At 39.9% G+C, this 21,115-nt stretch overlaps 3 protein-coding genes across 11 annotated transcripts in view; 2 read left to right on the forward strand and 1 right to left on the reverse strand.

The window, feature by feature from the left end:
- Positions 1-2,671: 2,671 nt before the first annotated feature.
- Positions 2,672-6,682, reverse strand: rabac1 (Rab acceptor 1 (prenylated)). Its single transcript, XM_085471742.1, has 6 exons — positions 6,554-6,682; positions 5,036-5,180; positions 4,633-4,845; positions 4,374-4,471; positions 3,852-3,953; positions 2,672-3,611 (listed from the first exon to the last, which is right to left on the reverse strand). The coding sequence occupies exons 2-6, from the start codon at positions 5,155-5,157 to the stop codon at positions 3,523-3,525; spliced, it is 624 nt and encodes a 207-aa protein (XP_085327868.1). The 5' UTR covers positions 5,158-5,180; positions 6,554-6,682; the 3' UTR covers positions 2,672-3,522.
- Positions 6,217-20,014, forward strand: dedd2 (death effector domain containing 2). 5 transcript variants are annotated; one of them, XM_085471741.1, is made up of 7 exons: positions 6,217-6,342; positions 6,959-7,106; positions 7,474-7,574; positions 8,647-9,167; positions 9,253-9,372; positions 9,878-10,018; positions 19,332-20,014. In XM_085471741.1, exons 4-7 carry the CDS (start codon positions 8,696-8,698, stop codon positions 19,736-19,738), a joined length of 1,140 nt encoding a protein of 379 aa, XP_085327867.1. In that variant the 5' UTR covers positions 6,217-6,342; positions 6,959-7,106; positions 7,474-7,574; positions 8,647-8,695; the 3' UTR covers positions 19,739-20,014. The 5 variants fall into 5 exon arrangements, with proteins under 5 accessions (XP_085327867.1, XP_085327865.1, XP_085327862.1 ...); XM_085471739.1 differs by having other exon boundaries at positions 6,218-6,342; positions 7,474-7,580; positions 9,244-9,372; XM_085471736.1 differs by having other exon boundaries at positions 6,219-6,342; positions 9,244-9,372.
- Positions 20,015-20,073: 59 nt separating this feature from the next.
- The window catches only part of pou2f2b (POU class 2 homeobox 2b), a 73,282-nt gene continuing 72,240 nt past the window's right edge, over positions 20,074-21,115 (forward strand). For 4 of the 5 annotated variants that reach the window (XM_085471726.1, XM_085471733.1, XM_085471727.1 and 1 more), the window contains exon 1: positions 20,074-20,132. The gene's annotated coding sequence lies outside the window, so the exon portion shown is untranslated. The remainder of the gene's footprint in view (positions 20,133-21,115) is intronic. The other variant, XM_085471728.1, reaches the window with a different exon arrangement.

Below are 21,115 nucleotides of genomic sequence, written 5' to 3' on the forward strand. Positions count from 1 at the left end.
CTTTCGCCTCCTGTCTGTGGAGGACCATTGGAGTGGTCATTTTCCTGGCATTCTCACCGCGTCCATTTTCCTCCTCTTCTGTTCCTTAATGTCCAATATTGTTTGTTTGTTTTTTAATATGTGGGGTAGGGGGGCAATTTTGATGATTTTAGTTGTTTTGTTTTTTTTATTTCAAAGTTGGGAGGGGAGGTGTGTGAAAACAACTTATCCTCATTTAGGCGCACTGAAGCACACCGCACGGCGTCCCGTCCACCGCCCCTCCCTCTCTGTATCTCACACCCCTCCCCTCCCTTCCCTCCTGCCCCGTTTGTCTCTGTTCGTGTGCACTGTGTGAACCATTGTCCTCGTTAATAGCTATTACAGTACACCTCCCTCCCCCCCAAGTTGGTAAATACAACTCAATCTTTCTGTGTGTTCTAGGAAATCTATATAATTCTATACTGAATTTAAATGAAACAATAAAGGAAAAAAAATGTTGAACATCAGCTCCAGAAAGACATTCATGAGGACGATCAACAAAATTGGTGAGGTAGGGAAAAAAAAGTGAGAGACACTGTATCTGTCTCTCTTTTTGTATTTGATTTGGTTTCAGTTACTTTTGCTGGTTTCTCAGGAGGCTATTCGAACATGTAACAGCAAAGCAGGGCTTTATGGTAATTAAGTTGTGTTTTTACCAAAAGATAGAAGTCGCCAACCAAGACTTTGTGGTTCCTGTCACTGCAGGCGTGCCGGTATGATGTGGTGAAGTGTGCTGTGGAGTGGTGAGTGGAGATGATAAGCCCATGTGCCCGGGTCTGTGTGCATGTATGTGTTGGAGACCAGTGAAGGGCCAGCGGCCTCGGGCTGGGTCCGTCTTAGGTGGCTGAATGGGTTGAAAGTTGAGAATTAAAAAAAAAAAAAAATACACAACTAGTAGAACATGTGTGTCAAATAAATGAAACCAACACCAATAAAACATCTAGACATTTAATACAACCTAGATCTGTCTGCGTGTCTTTGTCTGATTTACTTTTTGTACCACAGAAAACTTTACTTTTGTTTAGTTGCTCATATTTTCTCTTATTTTATATTTTTGGCTCAAATGAGTGCTGCTCATCAGCGTTGGGTGCACACACAATAACAAATCCTGCAAGAAAAATTACTTTGTGTTCAATAGATTCCACCGGAAGCACCGAACTGCATCTTTGAACTGGCAGTTTGTCGCCTGCATTCATGAATACTGACCAGTTGACATCATATTACTTCTACCTCCTGTCTATATTTGGCATTCACTAACAATTTTAGTAGACTACAACCCCTGAATATTGCACCTATATTTGATTTCAGCAAATATATATTCAAATTTGTAATAAAGCAATTTCCTCATGATGAAATATATGCAAAACACCATAACCCTTGCCCATGCAGTACAGCTTTATGCATATGAGAGTATAGCTCAGCAGAATATGACAGAATAAGAATTTTAGGATGAGATGCCATCTAGTGTTGCAAATATATGCACTTCAACCTACAAGACTGCATAATGTTCAAGTGCCATAGGGGGACGAGTTGGCGGCAGCCCAAGGTAATGCACCAAAACCACTCTATACGTGTCAGCATTGTCTGACTCCAACATAAATGAGTTCAGAGATGAGGCTCGCTCTCAGCAGGACCAACATACAAAAGGATTATTGCTCCATTTCCCAAAAGCCATCTCTTTTAAGTTGATAGAAAAATAATAGTGCAGGCAGTGTGTTTATATGAAGGAACAGCTACTTTTTTGATTAATATGCTACATTTCTGCAAATAAAGCAGGTCACCTTCAGGGAATGGGCTGCAAATGTGCTGCCTCGCTGAGCCACAGGGGTCATATATTTTAAATGAACTGCTTATTGCCTACCAAGTACACAAATCAAATAAATTATACATAATGTAATGCTCTATAATGTGAGAATTAGGTTTTGTGTGAGGTCACTTTGCCACAAAAAACTAAAAAAAAAAAGAAAAAAATTAGGACACGTCCCTTTGAGGGAGAAAGACAAAAACTTTGTGGAATCGTTTCACTACCCAATGACAAATGCACGCATGCATACGCACACAAACACACACGCGCACCCACTTTCTGTCACTCTCCCTGACAAACACGCTCACGCTCTCACCCTCGTTCTAATTTCCCCCGTGTCTCTGCAGTGAGCTCACTGCAGTGCGACTCCCCCCCCCCCAACCCGCTCCTCGCCACCCTACGTATAATAGAATATCGATCGCTTGCCTTTGCCGCAGTGTGTAAGCGAGTGCTCCTGTGGCCGAGTGTGTGTCTGACTGGGGCCCTCCAAGGTCATCGCTATGGCAACCTGAGCATGGGGTCCTTTCGCTGTGCTGTCACAGAGCACAGGGTCACAGGGGTCACGTGAAAAGGGGGACAAGAGGGGGTTGGTGAGCGCTGCGGTGCTTGGTATACTGGAGGCAGAGGAGAGGAGCCACAAGGGCTGGAAGTGCCCTATTCCACTGTGTATTCAGACTGGAGCAGAATAATGAGAACATGTACAGACCTAAGTGTTGCCGAGGGACACCGAGTTCACTACAACTCCTGCTGTGCATGCACAAACAAAAGTCAACTGTAATAGCAACTTTAGAGGAAATAAATATGACTTAATTTGATACTGAATAAAAAAGAAAGAAAGCGAGAATTGGATAAGCTGGCCTTAAGAGTTTATTGCACTGAGAAAATATAGATACAAAACACCCAACTTTTATCAGAATGTAAACGAACGATGAATTTCAATAAAGTATTTTACATTTATGTGACGTTACACCTCCAAGTTCCAAGCTAAACATGTATACATGCTAACAAGGAAATTATAAACCCGATGTAAAATACCATGATTAAGTACTGACCTTTAAAGATGTGTCATCATCAAGCCATCTATATAAGAAGCCTATCTGAATGACCAAACCTGCATTTGTCTAATAATAATAATAATAATAATAATAACAACAATAATGATAATGTGTGTTTGTGCATTAGCATTAGATACAGTTTTAAAGCTTTAAATTGCACTTTCCTTTGGAAACAATCACAAATTCTCTTTAGAAGTGTAAAGATTACATTGATACATATTATTCAAATCAGAGAGAATGTATTAGCCCAAATATCTACAGCAGAGAGCACAGCACAGATAGCCCATTAAGATATAAGCTGAGAAATATTGCAAGGAATGAAAGACTATTTTACACAAATCAGAGGCATCCGAGGTTTAAAATGAACATAGAAGGCATATAATCTGCATTAATGTGTGGTTAGACTTACGTTCAGAAATCCATTTTTGTGTTCTATGGCAATTTATGTGCTTAAATGAGCTTCAAAAAGCTGTCAGTAACATGACAAGGTACATTCTTGATACCATGGTAAGGGGTTAAAACACAGGGAATTTAACAAGCTAAGAAACATATATATGAACAGCTCTTCCTGTGTGCAAACATATTTGCAGGGTCAACATGATGACTGATAGCCAACCGGCGCCTGCTGATAGTTTAGCCTGGTCTTTATACGGGCTCCATGAGGAGCTCTTCCATGTCCGATCCCTCCAGCTCACGAAACGCAGCATGAGAGCCAATCACAAACAGCGTTGCTCCTGGGAAGATGAATTATAGCAGTATAAAATGGATGTGAAGAGAAAGTAACAAAGAAGAAGGTTTTTCTTACAAATGCGTGAACAAGATTTAGGTTCCACTATTAGAGAAATGTTAGCATTGCAGACAGCAGTGGAATATGTTCAATTATATTTCCAAAATCAGAAAAACACAATAACATTTTTTTTAAAACAAAGATTCAAAAGAGTAACACAGAACAAGTATAATGTGGTTTGGTTTACCAAGAACCCAAAACACGGCAGCGCCAGCTCCGGCTAACCAGAACGCAGGCAGAGAAATGGCTCCAGCCAGGCTCATCTGGTGAGGCGTAGTCAACTCTTTGCCTGGTTTGAGAACACAAATTATGACAGCAATTAAAGATTCCATAAAAATGAAGATGTTTTATTTTCTCAAACTAAAATCTTACATAAATTTAGCTTATTCTTCACTAAACTGACATCTTTTGTGGTTTACTGAGAACTGTAATAGTAGAGAACAATAATTTGCGGGCAGAAACAGGTTGCTTCATTAACCCATTGATTTAATTTCTATACACAACAATTTAGAGGTAATAAATAAATAAATAAATAAATAAATAAATAAATAAATAAATAAAGATATACAACTTAAAGTTTGATGTTTAATTATTCGAGCTAGCTTTATCTTAAAGTAGCTGCTCAAAAAAACATTTATATTACTTGCCGGTGATTCAACAAGCAGGTATTTATGTGATTGTCCGAGTTATTTGAGACACTTTTACTCACCGAGCACAACCAGTTTAGACTCCAAAGATTTGATGTGAATGATGTAAAAGGCACCGGCAAACACAGCCAAGGCGATCAGTAGCATGGGCGAGCTGATGCTGAAGAGAGGAAACATCAACAGTCCAATCGTTTATTACAGTGTATCAGCTGAAAATTTCATTCCTTTCTTTCTTTTTTTACTACCGCTTCCCTTTTTCCCCGTTTCTCATTGGCCTAACCAGATTTATGAGCTCCGAACAAAGTCGTGTTTTGGGCTTACATGCAGTAGAGGATAAGCCCCAAGAAGATGAAGGTGTAGTTGCTGTTGTAAATTTCCACATTTTTCACCACCCTCTTGCACAAGTCTCCAAAGTTGCGGGGTTTTGAAAACTTGCGCTGGTCTACAAAACTGGCCCAAGGTCGAATGGATAATCGGCGCTTGTCGAACCACTCTTTAGCCATGCTAGCTGAGATGCCTTTGGGAAGCCAGAGCCTATGAAATAAGATGAAGACATTAAGAACCAGAAACATTAAGAGGAGTTATGACATGTGCAAAATTTATATTATCACTTGGTGGCTCATTAAGCTTACAAACATTAGTAGCAGGTATAACAGATGCAGAAGCACATGTCAGCTCTATTGTGTGATAAATCTGAGATAGACAAACACATTTAAACTCATACTTTGCCAGGATTCCTGTGCCTCCTGTGCCTGTAGGATGAGCATCCTCAGCTGTGAACAGATCTCCTGCCTTGCTGTCCATGTCCACTTGACAGTTCTCCCCCTTTGGCACTCCAGATGGCATGTACACAGTCTGCTGTCAGACAACTGCAAGGAAGAAAACACAGAATGTAAATACCAGTTGTAAAACATTTCCATCACTAATTCTCAAGTCCCTCTAGAAGCAAATCTCACCAATGGATAGAAATGTTGAAATGCCACAGTTATTTTGATTCTAGGAAGTTAGGCAGTTATTTTGATTCATTATCAAATTTTAATTTTCATCAAAATGTAAAAACTTCCAAGATTCAAAAAGACAAAAGATAAAAAACAAACAAACACTACAATCAAACTGACTTGGTCTCAAGATAAGGTTGAAAGAAAAAAAAAAAGCTTTCTTCCCCTACACAACAACACTGGTGGATGAAGTAAGACTCATATAGGTTTAAAGTTATGATTCTCTGACTCATATTTTTGCTGCCAATGCCTTTTATTTTTTGTTATTCCTGAGCAGCTCATTAAAAAAAGTATTTTAAGCTTGACTATAATAAACCTCAATTAGCAAACCAGATTAAATTTATTTCAGGGGTGCCAATTTGTTTTTATATACACACACACAAAAAAATCCTGCTATGCAATTTTGCACATACTTATGATGTTGACTCCCAATAGACGTTTATATTTAGCAACATAAGTTGTTTTAAACCATCATATTATAACACCAAAATCTGGGCATGAAACTCAGTAGAAGTAAGATAGAATACATGTGACTGAAAGTGAGGCAGACGTAACAGTGAAGCTGGAAGGAGTGGAGGCTCAGGGTCATGGATGTGGAGGATATAATCAGCGAGATAGAGGAAATCTGATCTGCTGTGGTTACCCCTAAAGAGAACAGTCAAAAGGAGAAGAAGGGCACCATTCTGGCACCACTTAATTGATTCCCTCTCTTTGTTTATATCCATATAAATGGTTAACTAAAGTATTTATAAACAGGTCAGCCAGTGTAGAATGAAGTTCGTGACCAACACCAGTTTTTATATTCCTGCATTTCTCAGTCCTGTCGTTCCCAGAGGTTGAAGAAACAACACTCAACACAAAAGACCGAGCTTAGCAACAGTAGGCAGAGGAAAATGTTCGTCAGCAAAAGGGCTTGGTCAATGCCACATCATTAAACATACGCCCGGATATTCGACAACATTTCCAAGGAATACTCACTTATTTTATTTTTAATTTGTCAAGAATCCTAACTGAATGACATTTTTAAACCCCGGTATGTAGTCCATCATAACTCCTAGTTGTTCTTAATAACTCTTGTTGTTCAAATTCTGTCGCAGCTAGCTTCTCTGCTAATAACCACTCCAGTCGAAGCGGATTTATGATTTTATCGTAGCCCAACTTTACACACCTAAATAAAATGAACCGAAATAAAAATGAACAATATCAACTGCCAAATTTACAATGGTTTAATTACATATACTCACAGCAGGAGATGAGTTTAATGGGACTGCCTCAGACCTTTTGTTGCTGTTTTAGTTTACGGATATGATGTGGCTCTTATTTGCCTTCCTTGTTGTTGTTCCTAGCTGCCTTGGTTCCAAACACCGCCACCTACTGACAGCATCCAGCAGTTTTCCCTCTGCTACGTTTGGGTGTAGCCTGCTGCAGTACATATTCTTGTGCTTATATGCTTATGGACACTACGCTGCAAAGCTCGCTTAAAGTACTGATTTGTTTTTGTTTTGGTTTGTTTTTTTTTTTCATGTGGAAGCTAAGACAAAAAAAGTAAAACGAAAAAAAAAAACAGGGGGGGGGGCGCCCTTGAATCAGCTGTCTTTACTGACTTGATCAATACGATAAAGTGACTGTTTATGAAAAACTGTCTTCAGATCAGTTCAAAAGATCAGCGAGAGCAAAAACGTGACTGGGTGTCGCCGTGGAAGTCAGGGGGCTGTGATTGGTCAATTCCTCAGCGTTGACGTAGTGCAGAACTGCACGTTGCTGTGGAAGTTACTAGATCATTCAACCCACCCGGAGGTGAGTCGCCCCCAGTTACTTTGGGTTTCTTGATTAATATCCCGTTAAAATGCTTTGAATATTAATCTACTGGTGCTTTTTTCACGCTTTCATGTATGTGACCCAATGCTTGTCGATACTACAGCCAATTTAAAGCTGAAGTAAGCTAACGTTAGTAGCTAGCAAGCGATATCCATTTCTGTTCTTTGTATTTATCGGTAATGCATATAGAGGAAAAATATATACATATATTTTAACCCTATAGTTACTGTTATATGTTTCAGTGCGTATATAGAAATGTAGCACACCTGTTAATTTCAGGTTTGTTATTTGGCTAAACCGCTGTTTGCATTGCAGTTCTTGATGTTTGTTATGCTTTTTTCCACAGATAAACGTGACTGGTTACATAACTTGTCAAAGGGGAAAATTTTGCTCCACCGGTTGTTACTGGGCGTCTGAAGAACGGCTAATATCTTTGGCTTCCAACTGGTTAGTGTACGTTTCTGAGCGTAAATGGAAATAAAGTGGTTATAAGGGGGTTCTCCGTTACGCGTTTAAAAACTGTTTCGAGCTGAGGGTGAAAATGGTGACTGCTGAGCTAGCTGATGCAGCCATATAATGGTAGAGACTAGAGAACGGGCGTAACGCTGCAGTATTACGCCAACATGATCATTGACTGTGTTACATGGCACAAACGGCTTGCTATGTTTTATAGATGAATACAGTTTAGTGGTTAATGCAGTTTATATGTAGCTACACGGGATTTGTTGGAGCGGCGTTTTATAGCTTAAACAGCGACACAGATGACATTGTTTAGTGTATGTAATGCAATTAAAAGTAGGAGTATAGAACATGGAAGGAACTCGAGGTCAAGCCTGTTAAATGAGAATTGCAGCCTTTACAGGAACGCTGAGTACAATGCATTATGTGTACTGAAAAGTAAAAATGTCAACAAATGCAGTGAAAACAGCCCCGTTTCTCTGACATATTGTCCAGCTACCTAGTTTTTACCTGAAGAAGATGTCAATGTCTCACTAAAAGCTTCATCATCCATTGGTTCGATTAGTTGTACTTTGGCTACAGTTACGCTAGAGTTAAAGCTGCAGGTCCTCTAGTGAATTTGGCTTTCAGGCTAGAAAATATGGCACACTCTTCAGCTTTAGCTCTATTTTTGTTTGACCAGGTGTAAATGCAGATTAGATGTGTTGCTTTGGACTTTGCACTACAAGTGTTAGAGAGAGTTTTTAAAAAACATGTAACCACACCTGAAAATGCTTTCAGCATTCTACCGCTACCTTTGCCCTGTCATTTGTTCCTCTTCAGTATGTAGCATTATTGACATCTTGTTTTCTTTCTTTCTCTAACCCAGTTTTTTTTTTTTTTTTTCTGGCACCAGAATTTGGTGCTGATTAACAGTAGCACTGACATATTTTGGTTGGTTCCCTCAACAGCACCAGCTCAGTACCCAACCCTACTTATCTGGTTTATATGGTTACTCAGATGTATCTTGTTAGACATCAAAAAACTTTAATAGTAATTGTTCTTCTATTTGTTTTTGTAGTCTTATCACTGGCTGAAACGTGGGAAAGGTCCATAGCCAAATCCTGACCATGGCTGCAGTGCATCATCAAGGGTACCCACTCAGGGATTCACTGTACTGGGATGAAACAGAGTGCCTCAACTACTATGGGATGTTGTCTCTCCATGAAGTCTTTGAAGTAGTTGGTTCTCAGCTGACCGAGACTGACATTGAAGTCCTGTCATTCCTTCTGAATGAAACTTGCTCCGCGACACATCCTCTCGATCCCGCAGGCTGGACAGTTGAACCCCGTGAGGACAATCCAGATGATCCAGGTGTGGCCCCAAGTCCACAGCTACTAAAAGCATGGCAGCAATTAAAGCCTACGGGGTCACAGCAGCCCTTTTTGGACCCAAAACCCAAGAGTGGCCTTGAGCTGTTGCTACAGCTCGAGAGGAGAGGATACTTTAGTGATGGAAACCTGGCACCACTACTGCAACTTCTAAGAGTCCTTACCCGTCATGACCTGCTACCCTCAGTGTCCCACAAGAAAAGGAGGACAGGTGAGGATCTTGAGATTATGTCCTGCTGTAGTTGATCTCAAATAGTTTGCCATTATGTGTTTTTTATGCTTTTCAGTTTCTCCAGAGAGAATTGGACAGAGGTATGAGATAGAAAGCACAGAGTCGGTGTGTACTTCTGGAATAAGTAGCAGCTGCAGGGAGACCGAAACTCCTCTTACATCTTTCGCACATCAATTAGAAACTGGTAAGTTTACTGCTCTTTAGTATTTGGCCAAACTGAAGTACGTTCTTAAGTGTCTTCAAGCTGATTAATGATGATTTGAAAACGTGTGTGTGTGTGTACCAGATTCTTTTGTGGTTCAGAATTGGCCTTCTTTAGCCTGATTGACTCTGCTTATATGCAAAATATAAATTAAGGCATGGAAGCTGCTACTTTTTTTCCCACATAAATCGGTGCCTTTTGTGTATTTCTGACTATTATATATGTCAGTGATTATTATCCTAATTAAAATAATAATATTTAAAAAATAATTTTTGGTGGTTAAAACCTTTTTTTTCTTTCTTTTTTTTTGATCTGTGTCTTGTGTGGGGAAGAACGCTGTGTACGCACCATGATCTTAACAGGCATTTTTCTTGTTGAAAGTTGTGATCAAATATCAGCAGTAAAATTTCGATGAAAAGCTAAAAATAGTCCTTTGCTGTTATTTTTGTCTTGCATCCCTGAACTCAGTCAATATGTTTTCTGTCAGGTATTTACACTCCTGTGGCTGGGCCATGTGCAAGTAGGCGGAGGAAGAAGAGGGGAAATGGCTGGAGCCGTAAGTCCAAGAAAACAAGCAGGCAAAGTCATCCTCTGCCTCCACCACCAGCGCCACAAAAAGTGTCCTGTGGTAAGTGCAACTCATGCATTTTCAAAGTGTCTTTCTTTTTATTTATTTTTTTGTTTTTTCTCTTGTCTTCTGTGGTACCTTCATCCTGCTATTTACCCCTGCTGCTCATTTTTCCTTCTTTAAACAGACGAGAATATAATTTTCAGCCTATTAACACCTCCCTGGCATCATCATATTTCCTGTTTAGTTTCTTCAATTCTGATGTTGTTTATCTATGCTAAATCTTGAATGCCAAAATGTTTAAAAATGCATAAAAGCGCCAAGTTCATGCTTAAGAAGATTCGTGTTTAAAAGTTAGCATACAATTTAACATGTTATTTGTAGACTTGGGAGAAATGGACAAATTAAATAGCAGTAGGGATGGTAATTGATAAGAATTTAGTAATTCCGATTTCTTTATCGATTTTGCTTATTGATTCGGTTCCTTATCGATTTCTCATTGCCTCCACTTTGAGAGTCGCCAGCACTTCTAAGCAGCATATCAAATTCATGCAAATTAATTGCGTACGTAATTAACTAGGTGGTGAAATGTTTGTGCATGTTGGAGGCATTTCCCCTCTTTGTTGTGATCAGTGTTGGGGTCACTACTCAAAAAAATAAATTTAAAAAGTTGTTGCACATATTTCACAGAACACTTTTCTTAAAAGTAATGCAGTACGTTATTTAATTACTTCCAGGAGAAAGACATTTGTTATACTACTTGTTACATTACTTTAGTGTTACTCTGTAAAATGATCTGAAACTGACCGTCTCATAATCACAAATCCTAATAAGGACAAACGTGATCTTTCTCTTAGTATTTAGGTATGAACACAAAGCCGACAATGCAAGTCGAAGATAAAAAACCATCACCAAGAGACTTTAAAGCAATCGTCTTGGTGATTCCACTGTAGAAACGGAGACTGCAGTATGACTGCTCATCAGTTTGTTACCTGTTGAAGTTCAGCAGTGGCTGCTTCACTATAACTAATGGCTCACTTTATCATGGTGCTGGGCTTAAGTCAGCATTCACTCAGCTTTAGCATCACTCTGAGTTCCTCTTAGTAGGGCTGCATGATTTTGCATAAAATGAGAATCACGATTTTTTTGGCTTAGAATTGAGATCACGATTCTCTTTTCCAGTATAAATATTTATTGCACTTATTAACTGCACATCAACTTCGTAACAGTTGAGACTGAACATAAAAACAATAAGTAAACATAAAAACAACAAATGTCTCACGTTTTGTTGTTGCCGCAAAATGTCGTACTGCTTGAAATTCCGTCTCCACCGTTGCTCGACACTGCGTGTATAGGTAGTGCAACAATAGAAAAATACTTGCGGGACGGCACTGTGTAGCGTTTGTCTAGGGTGTTGATCATTTTCCTAAATCCCTCGTTTTGCACAGTGTTGATGGGAGCCATATCTTTGGTCAGGTGATAAGTAATAGCCTCCGTAATTTCTTTGTGCCTGCGGGAGTTCGACGGGTATAGGGAAGCGCTGTATAAGGTTCCCGTTATTGATGTTTGGGTGGTTGACCAGGACGGATTTTCTCCTGTCACTTTCTCGGCATCCCTGACGTGCTCTCTGTTGTTTTTTTCCCTGCTAATTTTAGCGTCACACGGCACAGCTTCTGTATCACGTGGTATAAGGCTCCGCCCTTGTCATTTGTTGAGCAGGAAGAGTGAGCGCTTGTTTTCATGCAGAGTACGTCCCGGATCAAAATGCGGTACAGTCGTCGTCGTCTTTTTTTTTTTTTTTTTTTTTTTTTTTTTTTTTAAATCGTTGTCATTTGGAAATGGGAAATGAGATCGCACATAAGTATGAATCGAGATCGCGATTTTCTAACGATTAATCGTGCAGCCCTACCGCTTAGCTTAGCGTTAGCATGCTGTGCTTGCGGAATGTTGAAGTTGCGTTAACAGTATAAGGCAGTTGTTTCTGTCCCAGTCTCCACTTTACCATTGCGCTCTCATCCTTTTATACAATAAAAAATAAAAGAAATGTCCATATTCACGTCATAAACTGCACTACTGTTTTCCTCCTATTACACATAAACTAAATCAGCTGAATGTAGCAAGAGTGCAAGAACGGATAAGCAGGGTCGATAGGCAGGCAGACTAACGATTTGAAGGAAGTAGACTACTGGGAACCAGTTCTTGACAAGAACCAGTTCTCGATTCCCATCCCTAAATAGCACAGAGCGGTACACTAGATTCACACCTACTTATAAAAATGTGGAAGATGGTGTGCTTGCAAAGGCCACTGTACTTTACCTCTTCCTGGAGCTGCACAGAGTCCAAACATGTTCCAGGGTTGAGGAAACTTTTATTTTCCTTCTGTTTTGTTTTTCAACCCAGTGTCACATTTGGTGAAAAATCCGGACTGCAATATTGCCTAAAGCTCTCTGTGCTGTACAGACCACAGCGCTCATACTTTTTATGTTAGTACCAAATGTGCTTAAAAATCCTAGAGCTACTTTTAAGTCTGAGAACTCAATGTGATGCGCTTCCCTTTGATTATTATTTTTTTTTTAAAGCATTTCCACATTATGTTTTTGTTGGTACACTATGATCTTGTTGAGACTTAATGATAACCCTTTAACTGTCGTTTTTAAACATACAACATCAGAGTTTTGTTGCCTTATCAGTTTCTCCCTGTGGGAGTCCTTTATATTCTTTTCCCTTCATTCCACCTCTCTTTTCTCTAACCTTTTGGACTATGTTCAGCTGCTGCTGTTGATAAGAATGCTCACTGGTAGGCTGTGTCTTGTCCTTTTTTGTTTTTTGTTTTATTCCCTTTTCTTTCAATATAAGTGTCCAGTCCAATCACTACCAGATAGAGCCATTGTTCTGCTTTATTGCTAAGCTTGAACCAGAGTGGTTCTGACAACTGTCAAACCTTACATATCCCCCAAAAATCACTTTTTAGCAGTTGTTTGAAACTGTCTTAACGCCACTGAAAAGCTGCACTATGTAATCCATTGTCAACGTCCTTGCCCATATTTCCACTACTACCTGCCTTTAAGAAATCAATGGTAGTTTGTCTTGGTACAAAAAGACAGATAACACTAACATCAGTTTCCCTTTGTGTGAAGTTTGCTTAGTCATTCATGTAGACTTTCCCAAACTTCTTTTGAATGTCCATCTTTGCCTGTTGGTCAGAAATATTCATTACAACAAAAGCCCGATGATTCTCACTTCATTCAAAAAATAAAAGAAGAAGAAATCATTAAGGACAGCCTTTCTTAGCTACTCAGGATGAGTGATGTGCCTGTGACTATGAACTGTTGCTGTCTTGACTCCACATTTGATTCCACCAGGTTGACTCAAGAATGTGACTCAGATCGAGTAACCTAAGACACAATGGATCATGGAGACTGAGGAACAAAACAAAAAAGTCTGTCACTCCACTCTGTCTGCACATACTGCAGTGTGCGCGATCAACTCAGTCATGCGCTCTCTCACAAGTCTGGGCCGATGCCTAAGGTAAAAGAGGCTCTCCCCCTTGTTACAGCAGGGGTTGGTGCTGCCACTTTGCTCTGTATACGATGCTTGTGTATCATAATGTAGCTGCTCCTTACCCTGTCTCCTTCAGAAAACATAATCTGCTTTAACAGAAAAAATCATCCTGTAATGTTCTCTAGTCTTGTGCACTGTGGAAGAAAAAAAGCTTCTATTTGAGATTTTTAGCTTCCTGCCTATTAATGACAAGAGTTATTGGTGTCAGTGTTTCACAGAACTACCAGAGTCCTCAGCAGTAAGTCTCAAACCCAAAGACTGTACAGTGATCTTGGGAAAACCTTGAGTCAGTTTGATTTTACTCAAAGCATACCGAAAGGGGAAGCGTGTAACGAAAGTATTTTAAATTCCCCAATATTTGAAATCACGGGAACTTAACATATTTTCACAAATATGTCCAGCAGAAATTCCAGTAAATGTGAGTAAGGCTTGGGAAAAGAATGAAACTAACTTCTTCCAACCAGATGACCAGATGCTTTATATGGGCAAGAATAGGACATTGAATTAGGCATAGCTGAAAACCTTTAGCTGTAAAGAAAACTAAACTGTTAGCCACACTGACAACATAGCCACTCATCACATTGTCTAACCTTAATTTACGTACACAACCTGGGAAACCAATGCAGCACAGTTCAATCTTACAGGAAAATTAAGTTGGCAGCATAGTAACCGAGGAAAAATACAGCAAGTATGTGTACTGTCAGAGTCAGTCTGTCCTCCATTTTAGAGCTGCCATTTCAGATTTTCCTGCAGAACTTTTCACAGTTAATTAAACTTTTCATCGTATGAAGGGTGGTGAATGCCTTCGTTGTACAACAGCCAGTTCTCTCTCTGGAAAGACCTAATTGGTCAGTCTCTAGTCATGGGCTAAAGCCTAAAAAGAGAGCTGAGAGAAGTTGCACAAGTCTAGTTTTGTCTTGGACAACATGCAGAAAGATTATTGTGGAAGCTTACAGAAAAATGTCTGCTTAACTTTGCTACTTTAATAAAATTCAGTAGCCTGTCAAGGAAGCCACCAGACTTAAAGCAAATTGCTCCAGCCTACTATTGTTCAGTCTGAATGATTCATATTCTGAAATGGCCACTGTGCACCAGCCCTGACCTTTGCTCATGTTACACAGTACAGTTTCTAAATGTTATTAAAGAGGATGACACCAGATGAAATCATGGAGGTTTTTAGCTGTGGTGAAAGTTTCAGTAGTAATGCAGAAGTGAAAGCTGTTCTGGTCATTTATTAAAAAAACGTAATGTCTGATGCCTAACCCAAACAGAGATTTAGGTTATATTTGACTGAGGTCATGGTGAGATAAATTAGGATTTACAAAATAAAATTAGAACAAGTACACTGAAGAGTTTAACTCAAAGTGGAAACAGAAATGTGTTGGACATGTTTGTGAAAATGCGAGTCAGCACTGCATATGAACCCATTGGAGACGTGCAAGGCTTATAAATGGCTGCCCTGTGAATTGAACTGACTCATATTATTTTGGCAAACTGAAACATCACGATGCCAGTTCTGGATGCTCAAGAGACAAAAAAAAAAATCCTAATTGGGCATAGAGTCCTGTTCTGTAAGGCCATGTATTCAATTGCACCAAATCTAAAATGGCTGCCAACAGACAGCTCTTTAAAAAAAAAGAAAAAAATGTCCATGTAACCTTTACTCAAGCCGTTCTGGGGAAAATCACCGAACAGTGCTCTGCTGAAGGAAGCTCATGCTGTATCTTATCTCTGTGCCCTGTGAGAGCCCTGGTGTGCGTTTGTCAAGATGGAGCAGAGATAGATAGGGCAGTTCAGTCCAATGCTGGCCCATAGCATTTGAACAGACCTCAAATACTCTTTCTTGTCACCATTCATCATCTCTTAGGTCATTTTCAGTGAAGTATCTCAATTACATTCTGACAATGACAACTGCTGTTACAAATGTCTTAAAGGTGTTTGCACATTCAGCTCAGTAGTGTTTTTGTGTCTAAATGGGGTGCTTGTGAAGGCCCTTCCTTGGTTTAATGAGCACTGTTGATTAACGGTGCGGCACAAATAAAGGGCCGGAAGATAAGGTTAAGAGATTTGGTCAAGGTAAGGGTAATCCAAGTATCCCATTTAGATTTTACCTTGTTATAGTTCAGAGCAGTAAATGCATTTCTGAGCTGATTAATTTGCCAATGCAAACTATTGGCCTTACTGAAGCCTCATTAAAACTTAGAAGTGACTGCTGTGCCATGCCTGCTTGATGTTGGGGGAGGAACAGTCCATTTAACCACTATGCAACCCACTTGTGCTTGTCTGTTTCTCTCCTTTGTCTGTGTTCGCAGTTCTAAACAGAGCACCCTGTGTGTCAGGAAAACTATATCCTCACACACAAAGAGAAGGAGAGAATGAACAGTAAATATTCAAACTACACAAAACGGTACAGAGGATTTATGTTGTTTTTTTTTTAAACTATAGGGAAAAAGTTCTTCAGGCAGACACAGATATTTTGCCTGTCTCTCAATACCCCCCTAACTCTCCACTCTCTTGGTCAGTTGTTCAACAGAAAAACGGATCGATAAAGAGTTGAAGCTCTCCGTGCCAAGTGACTCCTCGTAAATGGGTACTTAAACTTTTTCTCTTTTCCCCCCTCCCTCCTTTTGGTGGGGTGAGATGAGGAGCCAAACGGACTTGGTGTTTAAAGTGAGAAAATGAAAGCTGTGGTTCCTAATGTCCTGTCTAAGTGGATGTCTCTATGTGTGATGAAGCGTGAAGTGCTCTGTAACCCTAACAAAATGACTATCACTGTGTTCCTGTGCTTTTAAATGGCCTCCTCACTGTCACTATCTCTGCCTCCATCCTCCTCAGTATGAAATGGGAAGGCAAAATGGAGGACATCCATAAATAGAGTAATTGCATGAAAGGCAGGTGTTTATTGTACCCTCAGCCCTCACACACTCTATAATGATCCAAAAAGGTCAAATTGTTAATGGTGCTCGAACTTCATATTTTCCTCTGTCCATACTGAATATTGTATAAAGTTAGATTATGTGTAGTCTGTTTAATCTTCTATGATAGTTCACACCTCAAAACACAAAAATGCTCAAACTGCAAATTTATCCATGTGCTTGCCACAACGATGGATACGTAATCTTTTTTTATATAACTTCATTAAATCACAATGGACTCCTGCTAGTGATCAACAAGTGTGAGTTTCGAAGTCAACACAAATCTGTTGGGGTGAAAAACTGTAGCTTATTGTGTTGAAAACGTATGTGACTCGGACTGCAGCGGGTTTCCTTCAGGATTTCTCAGGAGTTTTGCTGCATTCAATTTACCCTCTACCTTCAGAAGCTGCTGCAGCGAAGCCTCCACACAGCATGACGCAGCCACCATCACACTTGTGGGGATAATGTGTTTGTAGTGGTGAGGAGTTACTGACTTGTGAAAGCAGTGGGCAGAATTCATAAAATAAGCCTAATTCCACGTGGATCCTCCACTTTTGTAATGCCAGCTTCCTCTATAGTAGCCCGCTGGTTTTATAGGTAGTGTTTCCATGTCAGCTTTAGGATTGTGTAGACCTCCTGTAGACATCTTGGTGCTCTTCTTCACTAAATGTTGCACAAGTACAGTGTGCTCTATAGAGATGAGCAAATTTTTTCATGATATTAAACTGATGAGTCATGTGACTTAGCTTTTCTCTAAGTAATACTTTAGAGTGACAAATCACTCAAGTGTTTGTAATGCATTTATAGTACTAGCCCAACTTTTTTTTTTTTAAATATTAAATGAACATATAAAGGGAATGAATAGTTTTTACAGATGTTTTACATTCTGTGATGATGATCTTTGGTGCAACAGTTTTTCTATGTGTCTGGCTTCTGTATTGCCAATGAATTTACCACAAAAGTTATTTTAGTCTAACACAATTTATTGAAACATTGTAACACAGACATGATTTAATAAACAAAACTTGAACTATAATCGAAGGTTTCTTTAAAAAAATCTTGACATTTTATATTTTTGTACCATAAATCCCTTTTGAAGAAAACATTCTTCCTTCATTCAAATGATTTTCATGTAAAAACTACACATTTTAAACATGGCTTAAAATGTGTTGATTTAGTGTCCCCTTCTAACAAGTCGTCTGTTTTTATAGTAATCTAATTACAGACTTGTGGGGCATGAATGCAAAGCCACTGTTTGCTTATTGCTCTTCTACAAATGTTAAGAGATGCAAAATCAATGGTTTAATTCAACATTTGCATTTCTAATGTTGGCATTTTCCAAACTTTATCCCTCTTGAGTCTCGCGCCATTCCCTATAGCCCCAAACAAAACATGGCTGCAAGAGGGGTGGATGTGACTCTCAAGTCAAAGCGTGTGTTAAAGTGTACACTAATCCTCTGGTACATACATGAAGAAGAGTTCAAGACAGTCTCGTAATCATGCTTACCTTATACTCTGGGTTTTTGTCAGAGGCAAGCGTGAGTTTATTAGAAGTACCTCTGGGTCCATTTCATTCAAACATTTGTGATGTGACCATGTGCTGCTTATTCCTTCAAAATTAAGTATTTCATGTTGTAGCATTTAAAGCTGATTTGATTTTTTTTTTCCTTTGAGCCATTTTGTTTATTTTTAGTCACAGTGCTCCTTTGTAAGTTTTTTTTTTTTTTCTTCCTTATTTGCTTCATAAAATGTCATCATGCATTCAGATGCAAATATGAAAAAGCAGCTTCTGCACATGAATTCAGTGAGACTCTTAATGCGAATGTTTCTGGAAGAAATGTTGCTGGTAAATACTGTTTACATCTGCTAAAGGGGTTTGAATGGGAGAAATGGATTTTTGTTGCAGCAAAAGTCGTCAGAAGCTGATTTCCCACTTGGAGCTCTGGATTAATGACATGGGAGATGATCTCAGCGTTGCTCTTGCTCAGTACAGTATGTATCCTCTAATCTTTCTCGCTGTGCTGTTGCATGACCACCAATCCTGTTACTACGGAACTCCAGACGCTATCTATTCTCAGCCTTACCCATTTTGATCTGAATGAATCTGCCCTTTATAAACACCTGTCAGGAACAAAAGCCACTCCCGGGCTTGTCACTGCTGAGTTGTTTTTGTTACCCCCGCTGCGATATTTGCTCAGGGTGCCAAGTTCATTTAATCATATTCAGTATACAAACGCTACAGCCGTGATTTATGAGGACCATGCTGGCTGTCGTACAGAAAATTCTCATGCACCAGCGTCTTCTGATTCAGTCATGTTGCTAAAAACCATAAGTACCTAAAAAGGAATTGTCCATCCAAAAAAAGAAAAGGGATCTACACAGCCGGATGAGCTAAAGACGATTTCTCTCAGTGCTCTGAATATCTTTCACTGAAACAGACGAGAGGGGCTTGTAGCTGTATTGAGCACAAAAGTTCACATGGGTTGGTCTAAGTCCATTGCCCTTCGTAAATAATTTGCCCTGTTCCACCACCGTATTCACTTACTTTGTCATGATTTGGTAAAATCAAATATTTAAGTCCAGTTAGTACTCCTACAATCTCTTTTTGCTTGATGTCTTGCACAAAGTTGAATGAGCCATCTTTTAACATTGTTTTCATGTTTGTTTCTTTCTCTCCCCCGTCTTTGTTTCAACTTCATCACCCCTCCTTTTCTGTCATGGGCCTATCCATTCTTTTCTCTCTTTTTTTTTTTTTTTTTTTTTTTCTTTTCTGGGTAACCTTCACTTTCCTCCTTCCTTTTTCACTTCCCCTCTGCTCTTCCTACCATTACTCTCTCTCCTCACTGCCACTCACCCTTTTGTCCATCATTACTTCCTCCTCCCTCTGCCATTATCAGATATCCGCCTGCGTGTCCGGGCGGAATACCTGGAGCACGAATCGGCATTACGCAACGGCGTCGCCTCGGACAAGCGGCAGCCACTGGAGCGGCAGTTTGAGTTGTTCAGTCAAGCGAGTTCGCTGCTGCGTGCCAGAGACCTGGGATCCATCGTCTGCGACATCAAGTTCACGGAGCTGGCCAACCTCGAGGCTTTCTGGAGTGACTACCTGAGCGGAGCTCTGCTGGAGGCCCTGAAGGGAGTATTCATCACGGACTCTCTGAGGAACGCAGCGGGCTCCGAAGGCATGCGCCTGCTGATCAGTGTGGACCAAGACGACTACGAGGAGGGCCGAAGGCTGCTGAGAGCTAAGAAAATGATGTCATCCAGTAATGATGGGCACCCAGAGACTCACTGGGATTCATAAACTGATCAGACTCTCTGGGGTGTATTATATTAAACTTAAAGAAGAGAAAAGGGAGGAATGTAATTAATAATGGGTACAGGCAAGCTTGGAAGCATTTGAGGCCTCCATTTGTTGCATTCCATTTAATGACCACTAGATGGCAGAACTCACCATTGGTTCTTTTGTGTTCATAAGGAGCCTTTCTTTTTGCCTTTTCTTTTTTTTTTAAGAACTGTCAAATTTTAGTTGGAAGTGTATTATTTGTAAATGAAATATAAATAATAATGTATCACTGTATTTTTTTTTCTTTGGATTCATGCACAGGTGCTACATCAGGATGACACAGGATATATCGAGATTTTTTTCTTAGTCTCTGAGAACTGGAACAAGCAAGCCTGTGTCACCAGATCAAGTGGTAAGCCCCTCACAGCTTTATCTGTCTTACAAAATAGGGTTAAGGCAACTGGGCTACCACAAATGATGTAAAATACTAAGTTTTGGTTGACGCAAACACATAAAGCACATGGGTGTCCCTACCTCCTTATTTAACTAACTTTTTTTTTTTTTATTTAATGTGTAACCATGGACATTTCAGATTCCAGCATGAGTTTAAAATTCCCAAATCCAAAAAGATCAATTTAACCAGAACGTCAAGATTGACTGTTGGATACTTCTTTGGGGGTTTGGAAAATAATAATAGCTTTAACTGACAATTATTTTTATTGGATTCTGTTAAAAGTATAAAGTAACCTGCCAATAAAAGTTTCTGGTCTTCAAAGAAAAAATTAGATGTGGAAAAGTGGGCTGCTCTCACAACAGATTGACCCAACTTTGGATAGAGTCCACATCTATATCTAGATAACAAACACTGGAATTTCCAGCCCTGTGTACCATGATAACCCAACTTGTGATTGCTGTAGTCAGTGGATACAGCAGTTGCCAGTAGATGACAGCAGTGATTAGGGCTGGGTCTCAACAGACCATGGAAGATTCATCATCACAAGCTTGTCAACGGCAGCCCGGATAATGCAACAGTGGCTTGTGTCCGGGTTTCCAGCAAGGCCTCAGCAAGTGCTTCTCTCAGCAAGTAAGGCACAGGACAGTGCATCGGTCAATAGAAGTGATGTTGGGGAGATCAAAATCAAAAGTGCACATCCCAGCTCCACTCAGCCCTGCTATGTAGGCCCAGTAGAGTGGCTCATGGACAGCTGTCGACTCACCCTGCTGGAACTAATGCCTGGACTTCACTCATAGAAGACGATCAATAAGCCCCTTCACTCTAAGTCCCTTCATACAGGCACGACTTAAGCAGGCAGACACTGTCTGAAGTGCAGGTCTCTGCAGGACCGGGCACAGAAAAGGACAATGGACAGATTTCCATGTTTACTTTTGTGTGTA

The sequence above is a fragment of the Copadichromis virginalis genome, linkage group LG11 (assembly GCF_057382275.1).
Source record: "Copadichromis virginalis isolate Kocher_CV1m ecotype Utaka linkage group LG11, C_Virginalis_male_GT1.1, whole genome shotgun sequence".
In the NCBI taxonomy this organism is placed as follows: Eukaryota; Metazoa; Chordata; class Actinopteri; order Cichliformes; family Cichlidae; genus Copadichromis; species Copadichromis virginalis.

What these genes read in the sequence shown, in the direction of transcription:
- rabac1 (XM_085471742.1), bottom strand. Translation starts at nt 5,157, where the DNA reads ATGCCATCTGGAGTGCCAAAGGGGGAGAACTGTCAAGTGGACATGGAC. An exon ending in GGCACAGGAATCCTGGCAAA is followed by an intron (nt 4,846 to 5,035) that starts GTATGAGTTTAA and finishes CTTATTTCATAG; the next exon opens with GCTCTGGCTTCCCAAAGGCA. An exon ending in GGGCTTATCCTCTACTGCAT is followed by an intron (nt 4,472 to 4,632) that starts GTAAGCCCAAAA and finishes TCCTCTCTTCAG; the next exon opens with CATCAGCTCGCCCATGCTAC.
- dedd2 (XM_085471739.1), top strand. Translation starts at nt 8,696, where the DNA reads ATGGCTGCAGTGCATCATCAAGGGTACCCACTCAGGGATTCACTGTAC. An exon ending in CCACAAGAAAAGGAGGACAG is followed by an intron (nt 9,168 to 9,243) that starts GTGAGGATCTTG and finishes TATGCTTTTCAG; the next exon opens with TTTCTCCAGAGAGAATTGGA. An exon ending in CGCACATCAATTAGAAACTG is followed by an intron (nt 9,373 to 9,877) that starts GTAAGTTTACTG and finishes GTTTTCTGTCAG; the next exon opens with GTATTTACACTCCTGTGGCT.